Source organism: Rhinichthys klamathensis, unplaced genomic scaffold (genome assembly GCF_029890125.1).
Source record: "Rhinichthys klamathensis goyatoka isolate OS25496 unplaced genomic scaffold, OSU_Roscu_1.1 h1tg000059l_1, whole genome shotgun sequence".
Lineage (NCBI taxonomy): Eukaryota > Metazoa > Chordata > Actinopteri > Cypriniformes > Leuciscidae > Rhinichthys > Rhinichthys klamathensis.
The window spans coordinates 3,725,097-3,749,478 of NW_026606604.1; the positions used below are offsets into that span (position 1 = coordinate 3,725,097).

The 24,382-nt window shown below is 35.6% G+C and overlaps 1 protein-coding gene across 2 annotated transcripts; it reads left to right on the forward strand.

Moving 5' to 3' along the window:
* The first annotated feature begins 123 nt into the window (after positions 1-123).
* Positions 124-15,789, forward strand: mybl1 (v-myb avian myeloblastosis viral oncogene homolog-like 1). 2 transcript variants are annotated; one of them, XM_056248969.1, is made up of 16 exons: positions 124-520; positions 3,213-3,312; positions 3,513-3,584; positions 4,297-4,389; positions 5,374-5,594; positions 5,699-5,885; positions 6,497-6,574; positions 6,955-7,053; positions 7,702-7,932; positions 9,813-10,160; positions 10,245-10,384; positions 10,476-10,590; positions 12,506-12,616; positions 12,758-12,871; positions 12,973-13,152; positions 14,036-15,789. In XM_056248969.1, the coding sequence occupies exons 1-16, from the start codon at positions 498-500 to the stop codon at positions 14,159-14,161; spliced, it is 2,238 nt and encodes a 745-aa protein (XP_056104944.1). In that variant the 5' UTR covers positions 124-497; the 3' UTR covers positions 14,162-15,789. The 2 variants fall into 2 exon arrangements, with proteins under 2 accessions (XP_056104944.1, XP_056104945.1); XM_056248970.1 differs by lacking the exon at positions 6,955-7,053.
* Positions 15,790-24,382: the final 8,593 nt, after the last annotated feature.

Here is a 24,382-nt window from a genome sequence, read left to right on the forward strand (position 1 = left end):
AATCAGCGGCGAGGCCGCGTGCGCAGATTCAAACCCGTTTCCGGAAGAAGGCTGGGCGCGAGATTCGGCGGGATGGACAAAAAATGAAACAGAAAGAGTGGAAAAAAACACACGCGCTGAGAACACAGTACAGAGTGACAGTACACAGAGGGGTGTGTGTTCAGTGCGGACAAGACTAACACAGAGTTATATTTATGGATTTTCTTCCTTTACCATTTTGAGATCGCACTAAGTTAGAAGTTTTCTATTTTTTACTTTTATTATTTAATAATAAGAATTTTGGAAGGACACTTTTCATTGTCTCATATTTATTGCATTAGGGCTCTCGGGGATGTGACTGTACGGATCTGAAGCTTTTTGCGGAAAATATACCCATATGTGACAGTGGCATGTGTGGATAAAAGTAATCTGTGTGTTTTGATTTCAAGAAGAATTGCAACATTGGATGTTTTAAAGACATTTTCTTTTGAAAAGAACTGGATTTGAACACAGTTGACATGCCCAATATGAAGTCTCGCAGGTGAGATGATGGATCTTATTCAGTGCCTTGCTAACTAAATCAAATATAAAAAGCTAAATCAATCTTAAATTAAATGAGAATAATAATTGTTATCTTATGGAATGTGTATAAATGTAACTTACAGATCGTATGTTGATGCCCAGCTTAAAACATCGGGAGATCGTGTATATCATGTATAGTATATATCTAATATTTGTATCACAACAGAAATCGCTATGGCAACATTGAAGCTAAAAATAACAATAATTAAGAATTCAATTGCACAATATAATCTAAAACGTTATTAAATTATGATATTTAACATGAAATGACAGGTCCCTATGACGCATCACGTTGCACCTGCTGATCAACGAGGTTGATCATGAGTTAAATACTGACTCGTGTTTAAAAAACATAGTTCTTATTGCTAGTTCTGCCATAATGTTTCATCATGCAACAGTTTCGAATGTTTAAGATAAGTGTATTGTGTTAGCCTGAATGCTAGCGGTTAGCCTGTCCTAGATCATTCTCTATTGAACTGAACAGTACAGCCGGAGTCAACTAGCATGCTAACCGGCTATTTTATAATTTCTGAAGTAATCTTAGTCCAAAAATTAAACGAAACTGGCCCCAAGTAAATAAAATGTACTTTAAATTCTAAATTGTAATTAAAATGTAAACTTGTAATTTAATTTAACTTACTTTAAATTTATTTTAAATTAATCTTCAAGTAAAAGTGGTCACAAAACAGAAATGGGGGAAGGTGCAAGTGTTCCAGCTTTAGAGGATTATATGGTATTAGATGAAACAGTTGGGTACTGATGCCTTAATAGGGCATTACATAATAACTACAGATTACTAACATAACATTTATGTAGGAAAAAATCTAATTACTAAAGCAGAATATTTAATCAGTTGTATCTTACTCTTTGTAAACATTTGCAAATGTTTGAAATATTTTTACACTTACATAAATCTGAAAAGGTATTGTAAGTTTATAATTTGCCATGATTTAGAGGGACTTTGGAGGAATTTGTTTTTTTTACAGTTACTGGAAATTAATATACAAAAACTTATATTAAGTTGGTTAGCTGTAAAAATGGATTTGTGTTTATAGAGATACACAATAAATATGAGTTTATATATTAATGTGGATTAGAATAATAATAAAGGAGTAAGAATATTCATCTTGTGCAAAATGCTTTGCACACTTATTCACGTCTAGTTTGGTTTATAAAACTATGTGAGTCAGATTTTCCAAACGATGATGCTTATGAAGAATGGTGACATACAGCTTGCTGTGCCTAAACAAACATGACCATGATGTTATTTATGGATGAACGAAGATGTTAATGTGTGTGTGTGTGTGTGTGTGTGTGTCCTGGTAAACCCTACATTATGTGGACAAAATGACCCCACAAAGATGGCAATATCTGAAATCCATGTACTTGTGGGGACATTTTGTTGGTCCCCAAGAGGAAAACAGCTTATAAATCATACTTTTTTGAAAATGTAAAAAAGCAGAAAGTTTTCTGTGATGGGTAGGTTTAAGGGGAGGGTTAGTGTAAGGGGAGAGAATATACAGTTTGTACTGTTTAAAAATCATTATGTCTATGGAAAGTTTGTGTAAATTTCTGTGTCAGACATTAATGGAAGATATCTGAATCCAATTTCAAAAAGATGACCAGCTGAAGGCCTTAATCTGACTGAGTGGATTTGTCGTATGTACAGATTTGGTCAGTTTGGTCTGCCTCCTGACTGAATGATGTAAGCAAATCACCTCTGAAGTAAAATGGGCTTGTTTATCACCTCACCCCTTCCTTGAGGGTGGAGGTCATACTAAATCATGTTTCTTAAATGTTTCTTAGATGAAACACTCCTTTCATCTGGTGGCTTGTAATACAGAGAGCCAATGTTTCAATGATAAACATGCAGACTGGCAGCAAGAAGGATTTTGGACTTCCATATTTGTACCACTTTAGTCAAAGTTGGACTTTAGCCTAAACACATTTCCTCACAACTTTAGACTTTGCAGCAAGGCATTCTGGTTGAATGAGCTGTTGCATATTTCTTTAATGAGCAGACTTCCTTCCTTGTTCTTCTAGAATCTTTTAGCTTTACAACAAATAGGTTAAGGCTTGAGCTTCGTGTATGTTGGTAGTCACCTTAAGCATTGGATAAATGGTTTTCCATTAAGTTTGTGCTCTGGTATCCCAGGGAGACTTAACTACCCAGTACATGGTGTTGATTAAAAACTCTACCTCACTGCATTGGTGAAATGTTACCAGGCAACAAGGCTATAGGCTGAAGGCTGAACTGTCACTTTGAGTTACTTGTGTGAAAATAACTTATTTTTTTTCTTAAATTTTTTTTAAATGTATTTTAATGGGTAGACTTTAGGATAATGGAAAACATAATATATATTCAAATAAAAACAAAAATCTTTACATGTATGTATGAATGCAAAAACTAATGCACTTGAATAATTTGAATACTTCTGGAATTCATTTTGTTGCTTGTTTTGCTTACTTGCAGACTAATTATACTCAGGCATGTCCTGTTTAACAAGCTAGCAGCGTTACTAAACTGTTTGCATTTTGTATTTACAGATGATTGAACAAGCTTGTCTGTTCAATGGTTTGGGTCAGAATAGATATTTTTCTTTTAATAGTGTTTGACTGTGTGTGTTTCTGTTTGTGTTTAATGGCTGCAGTGAAGATGAGGATGATGAACGTCATTCTACAGATCCTGACAGCAGGGACTCCAAGAATTCTAAAAAGACCCTGTGCAAAATTAAATGGTCCCGGGATGAGGTACTTAATACATGAATTTCTAATTTGCAACCAATCCCACATGTGCTATTTTTAGTTGAAATGAGATCATACTTACTCCTTGGGTTTCAATGATGAAACAGGAAGGGGTGGGAATTGCTACAGTGCTCTTAGTGCTGTCTGTCACAGCGGACTAGTTGTTTCTGAGATGGAAAACTTCATGATCTCTGTTTCACAAACAGGATGAGAAGCTAAAGAAGCTTGTTGAGCAACACGGAGCCGATGCTTGGAAATTAATTGCCAATTATTTCCCAGTAAGTAACTCACTGAATCAGATGCTAAATCATGACTTTGAAAGTGTTTTTAAAATTGTGTACCTGTGGCTGGAATGTTAAAAACTGGTCTAGTTGTAAAGTGAATTACTTACTTTTTCACATATTTATTATCTTTCTATGGAAGAACTAAATTTCAGAAGTGTCTTCTGAAATATTTTAAATTAAAATAAAATTTAAAACATTTAAGGGAACACTATGTAATTTTTGTTGTTAATAAATGCATATAATAAGTGAGTACATCATGAATCCATCTTCCAAAACTTCAGTATGCATATCATAAGTGTTTATATTCAGGCTATTTTAGACTGAGCGGGATGCCAACCGCTGCGGACTAGCCCAGTACCTGTGTAACTCGTCATAAACGGAGAGAAAGTAGCTCCGGCTACAGTGTTCTTCTGCAAGATGCATGTAGTTTTGTTTATTAACTGCTAGAGCGCTAAAAGTCACATAGTGTACCTTTAAAACAAATCTATTTTACACAGATTAGGCAAAAGGTGAGCCACGTATCAAGTTCTAACTTTAGACTGAAAATACTGTTGCAAATTAAAAGACTAGATAGAATTACAGCAGAACAATTGTTCAATTTATGTTGTATTATTAGTGACAGTTCTTTGTGTTAGTAAAGATGTTATTATAGGTGTATGTGTACTAGCTGCAGGTGTTGATGTGGGATTTTGTTGCACTTTGGTAGACAAGGACAGATGGTCAATGTCAGCACCGTTGGCAAAAGGTGCTCAACCCGGAGCTGGTGAAAGGACCCTGGACAAAAGAGGAGGATCAGAGGGTAAGACGAGCTGGGTGTTCTGTGTCCTCAGAGCAAGACAGAGATGGATGGATAAATGGCGATAGATGTAGGATTAGGAGGGGTGTGATGATCTCTTAGTTTTGATTCTGAGTTTTAGAATGCAAAAGTCATTGTCCTCCTCCTCTACCACCCATAGAATTGAAATCTTTTGTTTTTGACAACATTCCAGAAGAACTGATGCTGTTATAAATGCGAGAGGTTTCTTTCTGCCCTGTTCATTACATAATGGTAATGTAAAACTGAAGTTGTATATACACTACCGTTCAAAGGTTTGGGGTTAGTCAGATTTTTTAAATGATTTTGAAAGTCTCTTATGCTCATAAAGGATGCATGTATTTGATCAGAAATACAGTAAAAGCAGTAATATTGTGAAATGTTATTACAATTTAACATAACATTTAAGTATAAATACAATTTATTCCTCTTATTCCAAAGCTGAATTTTCAGCATCATCCTTCAGAAATCATTCTAATATAAATGATGATTTGCTGCTCATTTTTTTTAATTAATTTTTTTATCAATGTTGAAAACAGTTGTGCTGCTTAATGTTTTTATGGAAACTGATCAATTGCTTTCAGGATCCTTTGATGAATACAAAGGTCAAAAGAACAGCATTTATTTAGATCATTTTTGATCAATTTAATGCATTTTGTTGAATAAAAAAACATTAATTTCTTTAAAAAAAATCTGCCTGACCCCAGACTTTTGAAAGGTACTGAATATCATGATGTAAATGTGCAATCTATAGTTTAGAATTTAGTTTAGCTGAAATAGAGGGGATATCAGTTTGTCCAATTTTACGTCAGCTCAGCGACCAGGGTTGACTGTTTTTATTTGGCCAAGATTCAATAATTTACAGTTCATCCTTACAGATTTTGGAAAACTATTCATATGGATGGAGTTCCAAATGAAGAAGATATTTTATAACCCTAGTGCCGTACTTTGTTTCTGACCTCTCCACAGGTGATTGAGTTAGTTCACAAGTATGGACCCAAACGGTGGTCAGTGATTGCCAAGCACTTACAGGGCCGCATTGGCAAACAGTGCCGAGAGCGCTGGCACAATCACCTCAACCCAGAAGTAAAGAAATCCTCCTGGACCCAGGAAGAAGATCGAATTATCTATGAAGCACATAAACGTCTGGGCAATCGCTGGGCTGAGATCTCAAAGCTGCTGCCTGGAAGGTAAAAAGCTCTTATTTTTACTCGAAAGCTATACAGAATATTGAAGAATACCAGTGTTCTTGTGTAGGCCAGAGAATGACATTTACCTTACTGTACGTTTATAGGACAGACAACTCCATTAAGAATCATTGGAACTCCACCATGCGCAGGAAGGTGGAACATGAGGGTTACTTGCAGGAGGCCAGCAAGAGCTACAGAAGTGACCTTGGCCAGAAGAAACGGCCCAAATCCAGCCAAGCTGTGGAATATTCACATGGCCAGAATCAACTGATCATGAGCAGCCAATCACAGGTGATAACACTCACAAGAATACTATGTTTGCATCGGTATCATAAAGTGTGTGGCATACTTATTTTTTGTAGATGTTGTAGAATGTTTATCTAAACCATGCTACCAGTGATTTTATAGATAATAATTTATATTTAGGGATGCACAATATATTGATTCCATATTGGTGAAATTAGAGTTATTTTAATGTATTTTGCTAGTGGTCAATATTAATTATGCTTGCTAGTTTTCCCTGCTAGTTTTTTGCATTTAGATTTCCTCTGCTGTCATCTAAAGCTCAATTAATGTTAATATTTTAAAACACTAATAGTTTAATAACACTTTAAATGTAATCTTTGTTAAATTTCATGAAAATGAATATCCATTTTTATACTGTATATTATAATGTTGTGATGTCTAAAGTCACTTGATAATTTAAAATGACTGATTTTAGTTTTAAGTGTTTTATTTTAAATTTATTTAGACAAAATAGTATAGAATTTTTATTTGTCATCCATTTATTTTTTGATTGGACAGAATGTATCTGTTTATCCCTTTTTATACTTAATATAATAAATATTAGATATAAAGTATTCAGTAAACATACAAGCTTTCATATTGTTTTTGATTGGCAGCCGCCCAGATATCCGTATGGTTCACAAAGCGACCAATGTATGGAAAACATAAGTGTCGAGATCTCTAGCTTTATGACGGTAAGTCCTATGGTGCGGTTCTCACGGCATGCTTCAGTCTCCTCTGTATCTCTGAACTTTCTGCTTTCTGAAGTATGTTTGTCTTTTCTATAAATAAATAAAAACCGACTCATGTTTGTTGGTAATTGTTTAATCTGCATGTGTGTGGTGTGGTGTTTTAAACTGATCCATATCTGAATTTCACCAATGCCATTATACAAATTTAAATTAAAATGTATTGACATTAATCTAATCTAATACATTGAATATAAACTACATCAGCATCCTGGGTGGTTTTGCTTGGTGAAATTCAGGACCTCATAAAAGTCTCGTGAAATTGTCAGTAAACTTTGTCTCAGTCTCTCTTTCCGCCTCTTCCTCCTGATTCTTCTTCCTCACAGCCGTGCCATGACGACCCAGACAAAGAGAAAAGAATTAAGGAGCTAGAGCTGTTGCTAATGTCAACTGAGAGTGAAGTCAGAAGACAGTCGGGCCCTCGTGTAAGAAACACTTGTGTGTGCGCGTAGAATAGTGTTCTATTGATCCCTCCATTCCCATCTTACTCCCACATACCTTAATTTCTAGCTGTGCTTAGTAAATCTTGCCCGCCTTCACTGCCTCCCTGCCTCACACCCTCCTGTGTGCTTTTATTTACTAAAACTAAGCATGTTTTTAATATATATTTGTTTTATTGCGCTTATTTATTATTTATATTATTTTCTGCATCTTTATAAAATCTTATCTTTAAAAAATCATATTAATATAATAAATTGGCACAGTTAATTTATTATTATATATTTGCATTTTCTAAATGTTTTTTCCTTGTGAGTTCATTCTGTTCTAAATACATTTAGTAGGTTAATGAAATTTAATTAATTATTCACAGTTTCCCTGTCAATAGTCGGCAAACCAACTGTTATCATTACAATAATATCGTTACCTTAATATCTTGAATGTTTACCAGAGATTTTAGCTTATGGTCAAAAAGTAATAAACTCAGATATTATTAGTATAGGTTTATTGGCACAGATGTGTGTTTGATTTTTCAGTTTAACGCTCCCCTCCACATCACTGCAGTTTATCGTTTCCCTTTGGTCTTTTCTTATCATAAACTCTCTTACTGAATTCAATGGTTTGGTCCAATACAGAATCCAGAGAGCTACTCCAGCTGGTCAGACGGCCTGCCGGATGATACGGTCACCACCACAGAGAGTGTGGATGACAGAGGGGTGGAGCTGTGCCGTTTAGAGGAGGGCCAGCCTGCTAGGATGCCTCTGCCTCTCTCTCCTAGCAAGTTCCTGGCTGCTGAGGCCAGTGCTGTGCTGTCCACACTAGAGACTATTCCAGAGTTTGCAGAGACCATGGAGCTCATTGACTCAGTAAGCAGAGAATTACACACACACACATATATATATATATATTTACATTTATTCATTTAGCTGACGCTTTATCCAAAGCGACTTACAAGATCCCAAGGCGACTTACAATTGCTATATATATGTCAGAGGTCGCACGCCTCTGGAGCAACTAGGGGTTAAGTGTCTTGCTCAGGGACACATTGGTGTCTCACAATGGATTCGAACCCGGGTCTCTCACACCAAAGGCATGTGTCTTATCCATTGCGCCATCACCACCCCTATACATCCCTATACATATATATATATATGTATATATAGTATACACAGTGCTGGTCAGAATTATTTGTCCCCTTGGTAAATATGATCAAAGATGGCTGTAAAAAATAAATCTGCATTGTTAATCCTTTTGATATATATTTTTTTTTTATTGCAAAAATCTAACCTTTCATTGAAGTAAATAATTGAAAGTGGGGGGAAAATCACATTAATGTTTTTCTCCAAAACAAGTTGGGAATAATTATTTTCCCCCTTTTATTAAATACTTTTTGCAGCCTCCTTTTTCCAAGATAACAGCTCTTGGTCTGCTCCTATAATGCCTGATGAGTTTGGAGAACAACTGACAAGAGATCAGAGACCATTCCTCCATACAGAATCTCTTCAGATCCTTCAGATTGCCAGATCCATGATGCCGCTTCTTCTCTTCAGTTCAGCCTACTCATTTTCTATAGGGTTCAGGTCTGGGGACTGGGATGGCCATTGCAGATGCTTGGTTTTGTGCTCATTGACCCATTTTAGTTTTGATTTTGATGTTTGTTTTTGGATCACTGTCCTGTTGGAAGATCCAAACATGGCCCATTATAAGATTTCTAGCAGAGGTTGTCAGGTTTTGATTTTTTATCTTTTGGTATTTGATCGAATCCATGATGCCATGTATCTGAACAAGATGTCCTCTGGCAGAAAATTAGGCCCACAGCCTTAAAGATACAGCATCGTTTTACACATGTGGTACTTTTTTATCCCTGTGTGAACCAAACCCATATTAAGTGTTTGCTGCCAACCTCTGCTAGAAATCTTATAATGGGCCATGTTTGGATCTTCCAACAGGATAGTGATCCAAAATCAAACATCAAAATCAAAACAAAAATGGGCTGGCCATCCCAGTCCCCAGACCTGAACCCTTTAGAAAATGAGTGGGCTGAACTGAAGAGAAGAAGCGCCAACATGTATCTGGGAATCTGAAGGATCGGGAAAGATTCTGTATGGAGGAATGGTTTGTTCCCAGGGGGCAAATAATTGTTCCCAACGTTCCCAATTTATTTCATAATGTGATTTCCCCCCCACTTTCAATTCTTTTACTTCAATAAAAGGTTCGATTTTTGCAGATTTTTTAAAAGGTTAGAATATATATATATATATATTATATATATATATGTATTCTGAAAATGTATTATAATTTAAAGAATACAAGTGAATTTTCACAGGATTATAATGTATGAAAACTATAATTTTGTCCGATAACAGATACGGCACTGTACCTATAAGTAAAACCTACCTAATAAGTACCTGTAAGATATAATTGGTAAATTAATTGTTTTTGAAATTGTATTTAGTCTTGGTTGTGGCACATTATACACTTCACTCTTAAAGAATGTTATAGGCAGTATTTACTTTGGTTAGGTATGAAGTTATATATGTTATAGATTTCATGTATATATGTTTCACTGTATTTCTAACAAAAAAAAAAAAAAAACTTTACTAATATCGGTATTGTTTACACATAATTTACTCAATAGGCATTGTAAATTTAGTTCTTTAGTTTAGTAAAATGACATCAAAGATGCAGTTTTTATTCACCACCTAATGAAAAGTAATGGAATCATTTGTGCGTGTTGATGCTGCAGGACCCTTTGGCCTGGAGTGATGTGACCAGCTTTGATCTTTCCGAGAGAGGCTCCTCCCCAAAACACGCTAACCCCACTGAGGAGAGGTGCGCAGAAAGCCTTGCCTACTCAATAAATGCTCCAACTGTCCCAGTGATGAGCAGGCAGTGTGCTGCAGTTAGCCAGGGCAAGTCTGTGGCTCTTTCCAACAGATTCAGCTCTCAACCAGCTTCCATGATAAGAAAGAAGAGGAGAGAGAGAGAGGATCAGTCACCTGCAGATGAAAGGAACTGCTGTTCTTTTATAGACAACAGCGGGAACTCACCAAAAAACACCCCTGTCAAAGGCTTGCCATTCTCCCCCTCTCAGGTATGGGTAAATGTATAACATTTCATAACTTTTAAAGCACAGAAATATGTGGATTCATTCAAACTTGAACTTTTTTTCATTTAGTTTTTCAACGTGTCCGGTGGTGAGCCCTTGAGCCTCGACAATCCTGCTCTTACATCCACTCCAGTATGTGGACAGAAATGCCTCCTCAATACACCCCACCAGAGAGAAACCACACCAAAACACCAGAAGGAGAACGCAGGGTCAGGGCCTATTCTTCACATCTGCTGTTTGAGAATAACGAGCTGACAAACTCAGAATCAAGAAATAACTAATAGTATTTTGTCTTCACAGTTTTAGGACCCCGAAACTCCATAAGAATATTATAATCCACACTCCAAGAACACCCACCCCTTTCAAAAATGCCTTGGCTGCCCAGGAGAAGATGCATGGCCCATTAAGAATGGTGGTAAGTCGTAGGGCCAGATTTACTAAACTAGCAAATTAGAGTGAGCGCGCAATTTCACAAATTTTTCACTGTGTGTCTTTAGTAAATTCCGACAGTAGTTTATTAACACCAAAAGAGGGTTTGCGTTGGCGCAAGCTGTTCGTAAATCTGTAAATTGCTTTAAAAAATGCTACAGCAAGATACACATAAAATAAGCCTATATGTACCGTTGTGATATTTTTCATGACAATTAAGCACATTTTACCCCAAAATTCTCATTACTATGTGTCAGGGGGCCCTATTTTAACGATCTGAAACGCAAGTGTCAAAGCGTAAAGCGCAAGTAACTTTGTGGGCGGATCCCGGCGCTGTTGCTATTTTCCCGGCGGGATAAATGCCTCTTGCGCCTGGCGCAAATCTAAAAGGGGTTGGCCTGAAGTAGCTTCATTATTCATAGGTGTGGTTTGGGCGTAACGTGAAATAAACCAATCAGAGCGTCATCTCACATTCCCTTTAAGAGCAGGTGCGCTTGTTCTAAAGCGGATTCCTATTATAACGGCGGATTTGCCAGGCGCGCGCCAGGAGCGGTTCACAGCCGAGGAGAGCAGCGTTCTCGTCAGAGAAGTGACATTGGGGATGGAGAAACCCACCCAAATTAACTTCTGTTAAACAGGCGTATGATAATTTGGGTAAATGTGTAAGCTACATGCTTTTATAATAAATTTTCTATCTATCTATCTATCTATCTATCTATCTATCTATCTATCTATCTATCTATCTATCTATCGTAATAATGTATGATTTGCAAAAATGAAAACTGCTGCTTAGATGAGAGAATCAACGTGTATGCGCGTTGTGCACACGCTACATTGATTATGGCCAAGCATGCGCCCTTAAAATAGCATAATGAACAACGCGCAACGCGCCACTGACTTTAGACTAGTTTTTTTTCTGGTCAGTGGCGCAATTGTTTTATAGAACAGCAAAATAGCATGAGGGAAAGTTTGCGCCGGAACACGCCTCCTCTTTGCGCTGAACCGCCCCGGGGAGCGCAAGTGTATTTCTTAGTTAACCGACGTGCGTCTGTGGAGGGAAAAGTCCGCTTTGCGCGGGTGCAAAATAGGAATGATACATGCGTCAGTGTACAAAGTCATTTGCGCCGAGTGCAAGATAGGGCCCAGGGTGTTTTACTGTTAAGTTTTTTTGTAATGATGACTTTCATTAGATTCCTAATACTGTAATACACCTTTATTTTTGATAAAATCTGCATAAATTAAAGGCAGTTCAACAAATACATGTTTCATGTATAAAGACAATTTTACATAAATGTTTTTTTATTTATTTTATAATTGAATATTTCTATATATTAAATGTATTATTTAATTTATAATTATATATATATATATATATTTATTTTTCATATTACTTTTTAGTTTTCATTAGAATCAATTATTGTATATTTTATTTCAATTTTAGTTTTAGTAATTCTAGAACTAGAGACATGGTGAAGAAAACTATATAGGATGTGAGTAAAAATAATTTGGCAATGCTTTTGCGTTCTCTTGCATCTCATTTTTTTCCACCACCAGGGGACCCTTAGGGGCTCTGTATATTTCAGTTAGTTGACTCTAAGTTTTTTTTAGTTATATTTGATTTTTTTTTAGTTATATTTGATTTTATTTCAGGTTTATTTCAGTTGATGTTTTTAAATAGTTTTATTAGTTTTCTTTAACAATAACAACCCTGATTAGAATTATGTATGAGATGCTTAATTGTCCTGAAAATGTCACAATGCAAAAAAATCTTAATGGTTCTAAAAACAGGTTTTATTTTTCTTTATTTTAAGGTTAAATATGACTTGACAGGTTTCACAAGATTCTTCATGTGTTTATTCAGTGCTAATTTGTATTTTGATATATTACATTGGTGTGTTCAGCCCCAGCCTCTGGCACTTCTTGAGGAGGACATCAGAGAGGTTCTGAAAGAGGAAACAGGGGCTGACATCTTCACACAAGTGCAGAACCAACTTCAGTATAGATCTTACGAGGTACTGGCCACTTTCTTACATACCTCTTTTCATAGTCATGCAAATAGGTTTAGTTTAAATATTCAGAAGGTTTTATCTTATGTTAACTCTTATATCAAACACTCGTATTTATTTTTAAACTGTGTCATTTGGTGTTCACAGCAGATGGAAGCTCCTGCAAGGAAAGTGAGAAAGTCTCTGGTATTGGACAACTGGGAAAAAGACTGTTTGAATGTACAGCTGTTTCCCCAACAGCAGATTAACAACAATGCTGTGGTAAGACCATTATCCTACTCCACTAACTTTTCTGTTTTGAGTTTACAATCATTTTGTTTTCCCTCTTCACCCACCATCTTCGCCCTTCTTTTTCCACATAGTCTCACAGTGACGGCCTGTTGACCAGATCCATGCTCATGATGCCATTGACAGAGAGAGAGGAGAACTGTTGCTCTCCTAGATCACTGAAGGATTCGCTTTCATTAGTATGTTCCCTTAGCCCACAGGGCAAGAGAGAAAACATGACCCAAAGGAGCCCACCTTACCAAACACCAACTCCGGTAATTTACTCATTTGTTCCCTGACCATCTCTTGATTACATTAATCTCCTTATATTGAGTGTGTTGCAGTTAACACATAATAATTAACCCTCATTACATCAAATAATCCTCAGAAATTTTTATAATTCAATGAAATTTTAGTTATAAACATGAGACCTTTGGACAAATCAGTATTATTTACATACTAGATTTGTATTTACTATTTTGGATTGCCATTTATATTTTAATTTTATATGTGCTTTTGTGTTTTTTTTTTATTATAGATATTTATTTCTATATAGGTTTAATTTAGAACTTAAACTTTAAGGTAGTTTCCAAGAAAGTATTTTTTTTTTTAAGTTTTTAAATGAATAATTTTAATCTAATAATTTTTATATTATTTCATCTTAATTTCAGTTAACAACAAAAATCATAGTTTTAGTAAACAATAACAACACGGGGTCAAACTCAAATATCTATGTTCTTATTCAATAGGTCAACAATTTTGTTTTTTTCTTCTTCATTATACACAAATTTGAGACCTTTGAACCTTGTGGACAAACCAGTGTTATTTTAGTATTATTTATATACTATTGTAGTATTTATCCATATTTTGAATTAGCTTTTATTTTTATATTTTTAATTTAAGTTGTAGTAAATTTCTATATAGCTTTAATTTTTATTTTTTATTAGAACTTAGATAATTGCCAATGACTCTTAATATCAAATGTCATTTTTATTAGTTTTTGTTTGTTTCTATATAGCTTTCATTTATAAAAAAAATAAAAATAAAAAAAAATTACATTATCTCAGCTTTTTTCAGTTAACGAAAGAATAATTAATAGTTTTAGTTAACAATAATAACACTGGGTCAATCTCAAATACCTATTTTCTTATCCAACAGACCAACAGCAATTGGGAGGCAGTGGTTTTTGGGAAAACGGAGGATCAGCTGATCATGACGGAGCAGGCCAGGCGTTACTTAAACGCCAACCCCACCGCCTGCATTTCCAGAGCTCTCATCCTTTAAACATCACTTCTGCACTACAGCAACCCTCCCTCTTTTCCTCTATCACACCGGCATTTAACCTCTCCGACAATCTGGTGTAGGAAACAGAAACACTCACTATGATGTTTGCTAAACACCTACTGATATAACAATGTATCGCTTAGGATTAAAAAAAACTTGTATGGAAATGTAGTCAAAATACAAATAGCCCTAGATTTGCAGTATTTAGCTAACGGTATTTTAACATAGTTATTTTTATCCATTTTTAGCCGTAAAAAGTGTGCTGATTTTAAGGGCTGCTTTTCGATAAACTTTTTTAAGAAGGATTCAATCGTATAAATTACATTTTCAGATAGTTTTTAAGCTCTTTTTAGAGGATTTCAGAGACTGGTGTTAAGGATAGGGGAGCACTGGCAGTGTTGCACTACTGTGGTTGTTTGTTAGGGCGAGGAGCAAAGACAGTGTTGAGGAGTAACTGTATAGCACTTGCAACGTAAACATTTCCGCTCCAAACGTAACAAATGTTCCACCCCGCTTATTATTATTTTTACGAGTAGGACACTCACTGAATGTATTGTATAGTGTGAATTTGCTAAGTTAACGTCTACTGGAAGGTACTCCGATCATTTTGTTTTTTGTTTTCCATTATTTTTTGCTGTAAAATGAAGGTTGTTGAAGTGAATTATACTTCGAACATCTGGAGAGGCGTAAAATCGACTTGTGTTTGCAACTGAAGTCTAAATCTAGCATCGTTGCTGCTTATGAAATTGTTCTCCTCTTAGCCGAAATTATGTTTGGTACCAATATCAATGCGCACCTCGCATTATAAATAACACGTTCCAAGAACAGATACATGGGTGAGATTTGTTTGTTTAGAGCTGTAGGTTCTATTTATTAAATCTTTACTAATTTATTTATTTCAAAGATATAAAGAAAATCTCTAATTATATTTCTGTTCTGTTAAAGATTTGACTACCTTCCATCTCATACTTCTGATTTCAATAACACTGCCACTAATTTCTTGGCCTGTACAGTAAATTTAACATCCTTTCAAAGGTTCCGTCCTCTTTACACCAATTGGTTGACCTAAAAAGTAGCAGCATTCAGCCTCCAAATGTGAGGAAATTGCACTTTTAAATATTGTATAAATGTTGGTTTGTCATTAGTATCTTTACGTTTTGTTGTATGTGGGTGTTTTTAGTGGTGGCTGAATGTATTTAAACATATCATTAACACTGACGGGTCAGGATACCATCCGAAGGGGAAATGATGTAAACGTAGTTCCTCCCATTTTCTCGCTCTCGAAAAATGTTCATAAGGTTTTGCTCGCTGCTACTGAGAGTTACAGCAGGAATGGATACAAGCACAATTGACTGAAGGAAGTGTTGGACAAATGCTTTGCTCTCATATGAGATGAAATGTCATGTTTTATTATTTTATACTGAGAAGAACCCATGTAAAATAGTTCCAGGTTATTTATATTGATAAGTTTGTCTGAGCAAAAAAAGACACCGATGTTAAAGGATTCGGCAGTATTAGCGTTACGTATTGTGGTTTTAACACGTTTTTAATAATTTAATAAGCCACAGAATGATATTTTGTATAAAGTTTACTTGTTAATTGTAACCCAGATAATAAAATGCAAAAACTCAACATCTGTATTCAAAGAAACACTACACATTGTGTCCCTCAACGTTTCTACGTTACGACGAGATTCATTTATTTTGGCTTTGTTCTTATATTGAAGATAACTGCTTAATGTGTTTTTTTTTATCTTTTGTTTGTCTTAATTTTACTGTCTAAATGTTTGTCTTTGTTGGTATTTCCTTTTTCCTGTAGACTTGAGGGAAGCAAGTATATGTAGCAAACTGACATGCATGAAAACAAGCAGCACACTTTAACTGACATACTCATTTCTCATGCAATGTTACGTATTTGACATCATTTCCGTAAAACAATTATTACCTGCTTGTTTGATATTACAACAAACTTGTTAAATAGCTATGTTGTCATTTACATACCTAAAAATAAAAGAAATATGCTCTTCAAATGTGCCACGTTTGTATTTTTTATTCTCTGAATTGCAGCCTGAAACTGATTCAAACAGTATTTAACTTTTTGATTGACAGTTCTTCCATCCTTCCCAGAACCTAGTTTTTCATCTAATAATCACCTTCATGTTCATGTCACCCTGCAAAAGACCTCAAGAGAGTCCTGTTCTCTTCTGAAGGCTGGGTGTTTACAGCAGTAATGGAAGTTGAGGTCTCTTTAAGTTGACGGCTATCCCCTGTCACCAGACCTGGGGGTGCCGCAATCTCCACCCTTTGGGGTCCGTGGACCCACACCCTCCCTGAACAACACAGCTCTCCACAGGTCAGCTGCTCTATCTAAAGAGGCCCACTCGGCCATGAAATAATGTCTTTTGGCTCTATTGTTCTGCATGTCTGTTGGTTTTGCAGGCCCATTCACTCAATTTCCCCTGAATAGAGGGGCGCAAGGCCCCACTGACATGCCTTCTGCTGTTGACGGCCATTACAAGTCTATAACACATGTGCTCTTAAATGTTTCTTTCAAATTTAGAGAACACTTTGCTATTGTATTTTTCAAATGGTCAGTGTGCAGGTTGAGAGATGTCAAAAGCCCATTGGGGATAAATTGGATGGCTGGTTTGGGCTTTTGTAAAGTGCACTGTTCTTGATGGCTACTGTAGCCATTTTGGCTCAACGCAAAACAAACACCTGTTGTACTCCCTGACAGTGATGTGTAAATTTAGAAAGCACTTTAATCTTTAGGTTGAAATCCAAGCCTTGACCTTGATTGAGGTGATTATTGGTCTACAAGTTGTAATATTAGCTTACTCTGTTGGTCAGCTTATAAAATGCTGACTATTTGTGATGGCTTCATGTATTTTGGATGTGTTTAAAGAAGACGTAGGCAACAAGAAGATTTAGAATAAGAATGGGAACACATTAAGGAATTTAATAAAGACTGATATTTCTGTAGTGAATGGTCAATTTTGTCTATTCATACGTTGGTCTAAAAAATGTATTCTAAATGTGTGTATTAATGTTTTTTTTTTTTATTAATGCGCATCGAGGTAACACCTTTTAAATATCCTTATCCAGTAGCATGAACAAATGAAAAGTCAAGCTCAAATTCTTTGGCTAACTGTAGGCTACTACTCTGTAGTGAGGGATCTACAGAAGAAATCATATTTATCTAATAGCCTATTCATAGCCTACTAGCCCACTGCGCAATGTGACGTCGGAGTTACGTCTTTTCTATGTAATTTTTGGATGTCCAATTTCGGTCCACTGAAGGGGTTGTTTTGTAACGCAAGGCGACGTCTTTTTTCGACGTCTAGCGCACGTTTAATGTTGATGTCCGTGGGGTTATTTATATTCCAAATGTGGTCGTTTGTGGACATCTTTTCAACATCAAATTTAGACTAATTTTAGATGTCGTTTTTATACAACTTCTATAACAGCATGCAGTCCCATGTTTCAAAAGGGTGGAGGACATGTTTTCTGTATTATGTATTTACATTTGGCAGACGCTTTTATCCAAAGTGACTTACACTTATATTCCTCATATATTCCTATCAGTTCTTGCTTTCCCTGGGAATCAAACCCATGATCTTGGCGTTGCAAGCGCCAACGCTCTACAGCATTACACCTTTGTATGCATCTCCAGTTATCACCTGCTGCTGAGACAATCAAATGGAGTTTTTGGAAAATGATCTAAAATAATTATAAATAATCTGTATTCATATGAATTAATCATGTTGATAACAACAATGTTGATATTTGTAAATAAAAAAATATTACATATTAATCATGTAAATTTCCTGCACCTGTCATAGACGTCCAAATGACGTCCAAAAGAATTACCCTGCTCAAAGGTAAAATGTTGAACGTCAATATGACGTCCAAGTTTGGATGGACGTCCAAATAGTGGACTTAGTTTGGACGTCGAATAGATGTCCAGAATTGGTCATGGACCGACGGACCCAATATAGACATGATCTGCACATCTATCCGACGTCCAATATTTAGTGGGAGAGTGAATGGAAATTGTCAGTCTTACTTAGGTCTACAGCCTATATAATGAGCTTAGCTTAAAAGACAGACTATCACATAATAATGGCAACAACAAAAAATATCTTTCTACTGAGAAGACTTCGCCAATCGCCAGCTGCTTAGTTCGCAGAAACAGTGTGTTCCTATTTAAAAGCAAATTACTCTTATGAACTCGTTCTTTTTAGTCAAATTGAATCGCGAACAAATAACTCTTTTGAGTCGGTTCTTTTAATGAATCGCTCAAAAAGCTTTCGAGTTCGCGCCTTTCACAAATCCTTCACTAAATGAACTAAATGAACAAAATAAATTATTTTGAAGAATGTTGCTTACCAAACCATTTTGGTTATAGCCTACCAATGACACACAAACAAAAATATTTCTAAAAATATATTATTCTCCATAGAGGAAAAGAAAGCTATATAGGCCTACATGTTTGGAACCATGTGGGTGAGTAAATGATAAAAGAAATGTCATTTTTGAGTGAGGTTTGTCAAACTTACATTAATATCATTACTGACTGACCCCCCCCCACACACACACACACACCAAATGTAGGAAACCACCCCGAATTAATAATATTGGTCACTCTTTTTCCTAATATTATTTCTATTTTACTGTAATATTGAGCTTTCATGTAGCCCATGAGGGAATACCACTATCATGCACACTTCCATAAATGCATATGTGTGTGTGTGTGTGTGTGTTTTGAGGTGTCCCAGTGCAGCATGTGGTACAGAGCCATCCCTTGAAGCCCCTCCCTTGGGACTGTGTGCACATTGCCTGCCATTGTGTGCAGTAGACAGCAGATGGTAGGCTATAGCAGCACTGACAGACCTAGTCATCTGGCAGGCACCCACATTTCAGGCGGGAAACTCAAGCGTGTTGTTCTGCTGCCAAAGGTGCCTATTAATATAGGTCAGTCTTTCCAATGTTTATGACAGACTGACTGCTGAGAGTTTGGACACTGAGCTGGCCAGGCACATAGCTATACTGTAGAGACTTGCTATAAATAAGCTCAGGTGATTTTTGAGTTTCGAGAGCAAAAGGGGCCCTTGCCATTAAACTCAACAGAGGCCTATAGTGTACTGCGCTTCATGTAGTAAGTAGCCTATGAATGATTCTGCTGTGCACACAGTTTAGCATGCAGGCCATTTATGCCACAAAATTAAAAAATATATATTTTCCTAGTTATTTTGAGTTTACATCTCACAATTCTGACTTTCTTTCTCAGAATTGAGTTTATAACACTCAATTCTGACTTTATTTCTTGCAATTTTGAATTAACGTTTTACAATACCTTTTTGTTTATATCACACAATTTTGATTCCCTCCCCCACATAAGTGCATGTTTACACTGTAAAACAATTTTTTAAAATTTGTTATCACAACATTTTTTCTTTTGTCAAATCAACTTAGATTATTTATGTGGTTCAGATAACATAATATTTTGCGTTTCTGTTGATTAAACCAATCTCTTTCACTGTATTAACTAATTTTTTAAGGCACTTTCATCATTTTAAGGCAACCAGGTTGGGCTACTTACTTAAGTTAAACCAACATTATTATTTTATTTACCCCCCCCCCCCCCCCCCCTCTTCCCCCTCTTCCCCCCTTCCCCCTTTCCCCCTTTCCCCCTCATAATTCTGAGTTTAAATAAATCTCTTTTAAGGGGTGACTAATTTTGTGGACGAAAGGATTTATCTGTATCATGAAATGCAATTTTCTTCACAAAATGTTTTGGTAAATTTAATTTAACATTAATCAGTGATTTTCAGAACAAAAAGCAAGAATTATGAGATATAAACTCAGAATTATGAGAAATAAAGTAATTATTGTGAGAATCTAAACTCAAAAATTGTGAAATATGAACTTGGAATATTGTCAGATAAAAAGTTAGAAAGTTTAGAGACCCAAAAAAAAATTTATTTAATTTTTGTACATATTTGACCCTAACACAGGTTGACAACCAGCATTTTTAAGAGTAGTTTAGAGCAGAAATGGCTGTCCTGCATGGTGAAGAGGCACCTGGTCAATGGGATGGTGTTATGGGTGGGGCAGATCTAAGTCTTTCTCCAGACTAGCAGCTGTTCCTCAGGTGATCTGCAGGCGACAGATGCTGCGAGATGAACACTGCAGCAGCTCACTGTATTCATGCCTTTACTACTCTTTTGGATTTTTTTTAATTTTCTGAAGTACAGTTGCACATCAATATGACATCAACAGTTACTGCATCAATGGATTAGGATTAATTAAATTCTGTACGAGCCCTGCAAAAGGGTCCAGGAGAAAGCTAAAGTCATTGTGACCAGTAAGCCAAGCTCAGCAGATGGCCAAGGCATCTTATTAAGACAAAGTCATTTACTGGGGCTGATTCAAAGGAAACAGTATAGCAAAAGTTAATCTTATAATATATGGTGTGCATGATGAGCACTTCATTTCAAACTGAAGTACAGGGATTTGATTTAGCAGATTTGTTGTTATATTAAATATGTTAGTGGTTGATAAGTTTGACTTGTTTATTGGTCAGACCTTTTCTGTGCCACTAGCCCAAAATAAAAGTTGTTTTCTTTAATTCACAGCAATCAAGAATGTATTATAGGTAATATATAAAAATATACAGTAACAACTTTAGTTTAGGGTCCAATTAACTGTTGCTTATTAGCATATTATTGACTGTTTATTAGTAGGCTATACTTATAAAGCACATATTAATGCATTATTATTCTGTATGACCATATTCTACATCCCTTAATTTAACAAGCTTACTACCTATTAATAAGCAGTAATAGGAGTTTGAGGCAAAAGTCGTAAAATAGTTCAATAAGAATTGTACCCTATAAAATGTGACCAAATATGCATAACACACATACATATAAAAAATCCACAAATGCATAGAAATATGTTTGTTAGGATTAATGTATTAATTTAAAAACAAACACAAAAAAACAAATAGGCATTATAAGTCAAAATCTAAATTTGAGAAAGGTGACAAACAGTATATATCAGTGCAAAAGAAATTATAACACACTGCAGTTAATTACATCAACTATTTATAAATATAATATAAGGCAAATATTGAGCAATGAAATTACTATTTTGAGGTGAGCATTTATTAATATACAGTGTGGTAAAAAAAGAAAAAAGTTGTTTAATAGTGTTACAATTGCCCTCAAGCAATGTTGCAGGTTGTAACATTATGACTTATAAAATCCAATATTACAATAAATTCTTTCTAAATGCAAATATGTTGATGATGCTGTTACTTTTGGTACATATACTGTACATGTTCCTTACATCAAAAGATCACTAGTCTGTGAGTTACAAAGCAGAATAATTGCCCCCAGTCTCCCCCAGTATAGTATCACAGGGTTGTTAATGAGTCAACGTAGCTATTAAGAATGCACACACACAAAACAGCTACAGTACTACTTCTCCTAAGCCTTCTGTAAAGGAGTCATTCAATCAGCCTCAGAAGCCCCATTGGTGGCCTCCTGGCAGTGGCTTTTCCTACGGTGCTTGGACAAGATTCTCTGGAGCATGTTGGGAGAGCTGTGTGCGGGCCTCACGTCTGAGCGCCAGGAAAGCGCCCTCCTCCCTATCTTTCCCCCAGGGGACTTGTAGCCTGCCTCTGCTGGGAAACACAAAGAGGAAACAACAAGCACAAAGGACCTGTTTATTCCCGATGACCCAGATTCCAGCGCTTTGACGAGGGGAGATAAGTGACAGGCTGTTCAGTATTGGTCCAAGAGCATCACCAATCAAAAGACCACAGCGAGGTTTAATCCGCCACACCTTGACCGCTCAAAACAAGACCACATAGTCCCTCGAACGCAGAGAGTCATCACATAGGAATTCACGCTTGTGAAAAGTGTGTAATTGCACTGGCAGCGTTGTTTATTGGTTGAGAAATGGCATGAAAAGACTTTCCATTGAATTCAGAATAGTATGCAAACATGTTTCCTGCTCATTTTATGCAGTATCAGTTAAAAGTTTGGAATAATTACGATTTTTAATGTTTTTGAAATAAGTCTCACCAGGGCTGCATTTATTTGATGAAAAATACAGAAAAAGTAATATTGTGAAATATTTTTACAATATAAAATAACTGTTTTCTATTTGAATATATTATAAAGTGTAATTTATTCCTGTGATGTAAAGCTGAATTTTCATCATCATGTGTTCAGTGTCACATGATCCTTCAGAAATCAGTTTAATACTGACTTTGTTGCTCAAGTAAGACTTCTTATTAGTGTCAATGTTGAGAACAGTTTTTGTTGCTTAATAATTTAGTTAATAAGTAATGGCTGATGAAAATCTGCGCTGTCATCACAGAGTAACTTACATTTTAAAATACATTAAAATTAGTGCTGGGCAACGATTAATCGCGATTAATGGCATCCAAAATAAAAGTTTGTGTTTACATAATATATGTGTGTGTACTGTGTATAATTATTTTGTATATGTAAATACACACACATGCATGTATACATATGATTTTTTTTCTCTATATAAAATATTTATATTTCTAATAATATAAAATTATGTATAAATATTACAGTATATGCAAATATGTCTTAAAGGGTTAGCTCACCCAAAAATGAAAATTCTGTCAGTAATTACTCACCCTCATGTTCATGTTGTTCCAACCCCGTAAGAATTTCGTTCATCTTCGGAATACAAATTAAGATATTTTTGATTAAATCTGAGAGCTGGATCACTCCTCCATAGGCTTCTTAAGGGATCGAAACTGGCCGGCCCAAAAGTTATGAAAGACATCGTTAAAATAGTCCGAGTGACTACAGTGGCTCAATCTTAAGTTTATCAAGCAACGAGAATACTTTTTGTGCGCAAAAAAACAAACAAAAATAACAACTTTATCCAACTAATCATTTCCTTCTCTGTTCGGCCGTGATATTTCACGTAGTGAAATTGCGCAAAGCTTCTAGGTTGTACGTCACGCATCACACACATGACCAGCGTCGGCCAATAGTGAGCCTGCGTGTGACGTGCAACCTAGAAGCTTTGCGCAATATCACTACGTGAAATATCAAGGCCCACAGGGAAGGAAATGATTCGTTGAATAAAGTCGTTATTTTTGTTTGTTTTTTTTGCGCACAAAAAGTATTCTCGTTGCTTGATAAACTTAAGATTTGAGCCACTGTAGTCACTCGGACTATTTTAACGATGTCTTTCATAACTTTTGGGCCGGTCAATTTCGATCCCTTAAGAAGCCTATGGAGGAGTGATCCAGCTCTCAGATTTAATCAAAAATATCTTAATTTGTGTTCCGAAGATGAACGAAAGTCTTACGGGGTTGGAACAACATGAGGGTGAGTAATTACTGACAGAATTTTCATTTTTGGGTGAACTAACCCTTTAACCTCCTGAGACCCGAGAGTTTGCCTGGTGTGCATTTTATAATTGTTCTTGCTATTTGGGATAAGTAGGACCTAATAAATATAATAATAACTAAAATTTGTTTTTGTACAGGAAGTAGTTTTTGCAGAAAATGATGTCCTCATGTGAGGACAGTGCATGGGTCTATGATTTACCATTTGATGTCCTCGTGTGAGGACACAGTACTAGCAATAAAAAAAAAAACTTGTGGTTGTAAAATGGTTGTAATTCAAGAATGCTTTGGAAAAAAACAATAATAATAAAAAAATTGGTAAAAAAAAAAAAAGAATGCTTTGGAATATAGACATATGGTTGGTCTTGTTTTTAAGAAGACATTTGCCAGATTATTGTAGAAGTGAAATAAATTATGAAAGTGAAACAGAAAAAAAGTTATATAAGTTTGAGTTTGTGAAAATATAGACTGTAAAAATATAATTATTTATATTTTATATAAAAAAAAAATATATATATATATATATATATATATTATAAAATATATTTTACTCTAAAACTGCTAGAAAATTAAAGCCAAAAATCTAAACAAGTTGTGTTCCAAATTTTAGGTTGATATCTCAAAAAATGAGCTTTCAGTAAGATTTTATTTGGGCGTAGTACCAAACTTTTTCACTAGATGGACAGCCAGCTTCCTTACTGACCATATAAGGGTGTCTCCATTTTCATATGTTTTGAGTGATCTGAACCATGTTTTTCCATAATTTCATACAATTTATTAAGTATACATCCTATTCAGAAATAGTATGGGTGT

Bases quoted from the DNA above. Each gene is read 5' to 3' on its own strand.
- mybl1 (XM_056248969.1), top strand. From the start codon at position 498: ATGCCCAATATGAAGTCTCGCAG. The intron at 10,385-10,475 runs GTCAGGGCCTAT...TTGTCTTCACAG, and splicing joins CACCAGAAGGAGAACGCAGG to TTTTAGGACCCCGAAACTCC. The intron at 12,872-12,972 runs GTAAGACCATTA...TTTTCCACATAG, and splicing joins AGATTAACAACAATGCTGTG to TCTCACAGTGACGGCCTGTT.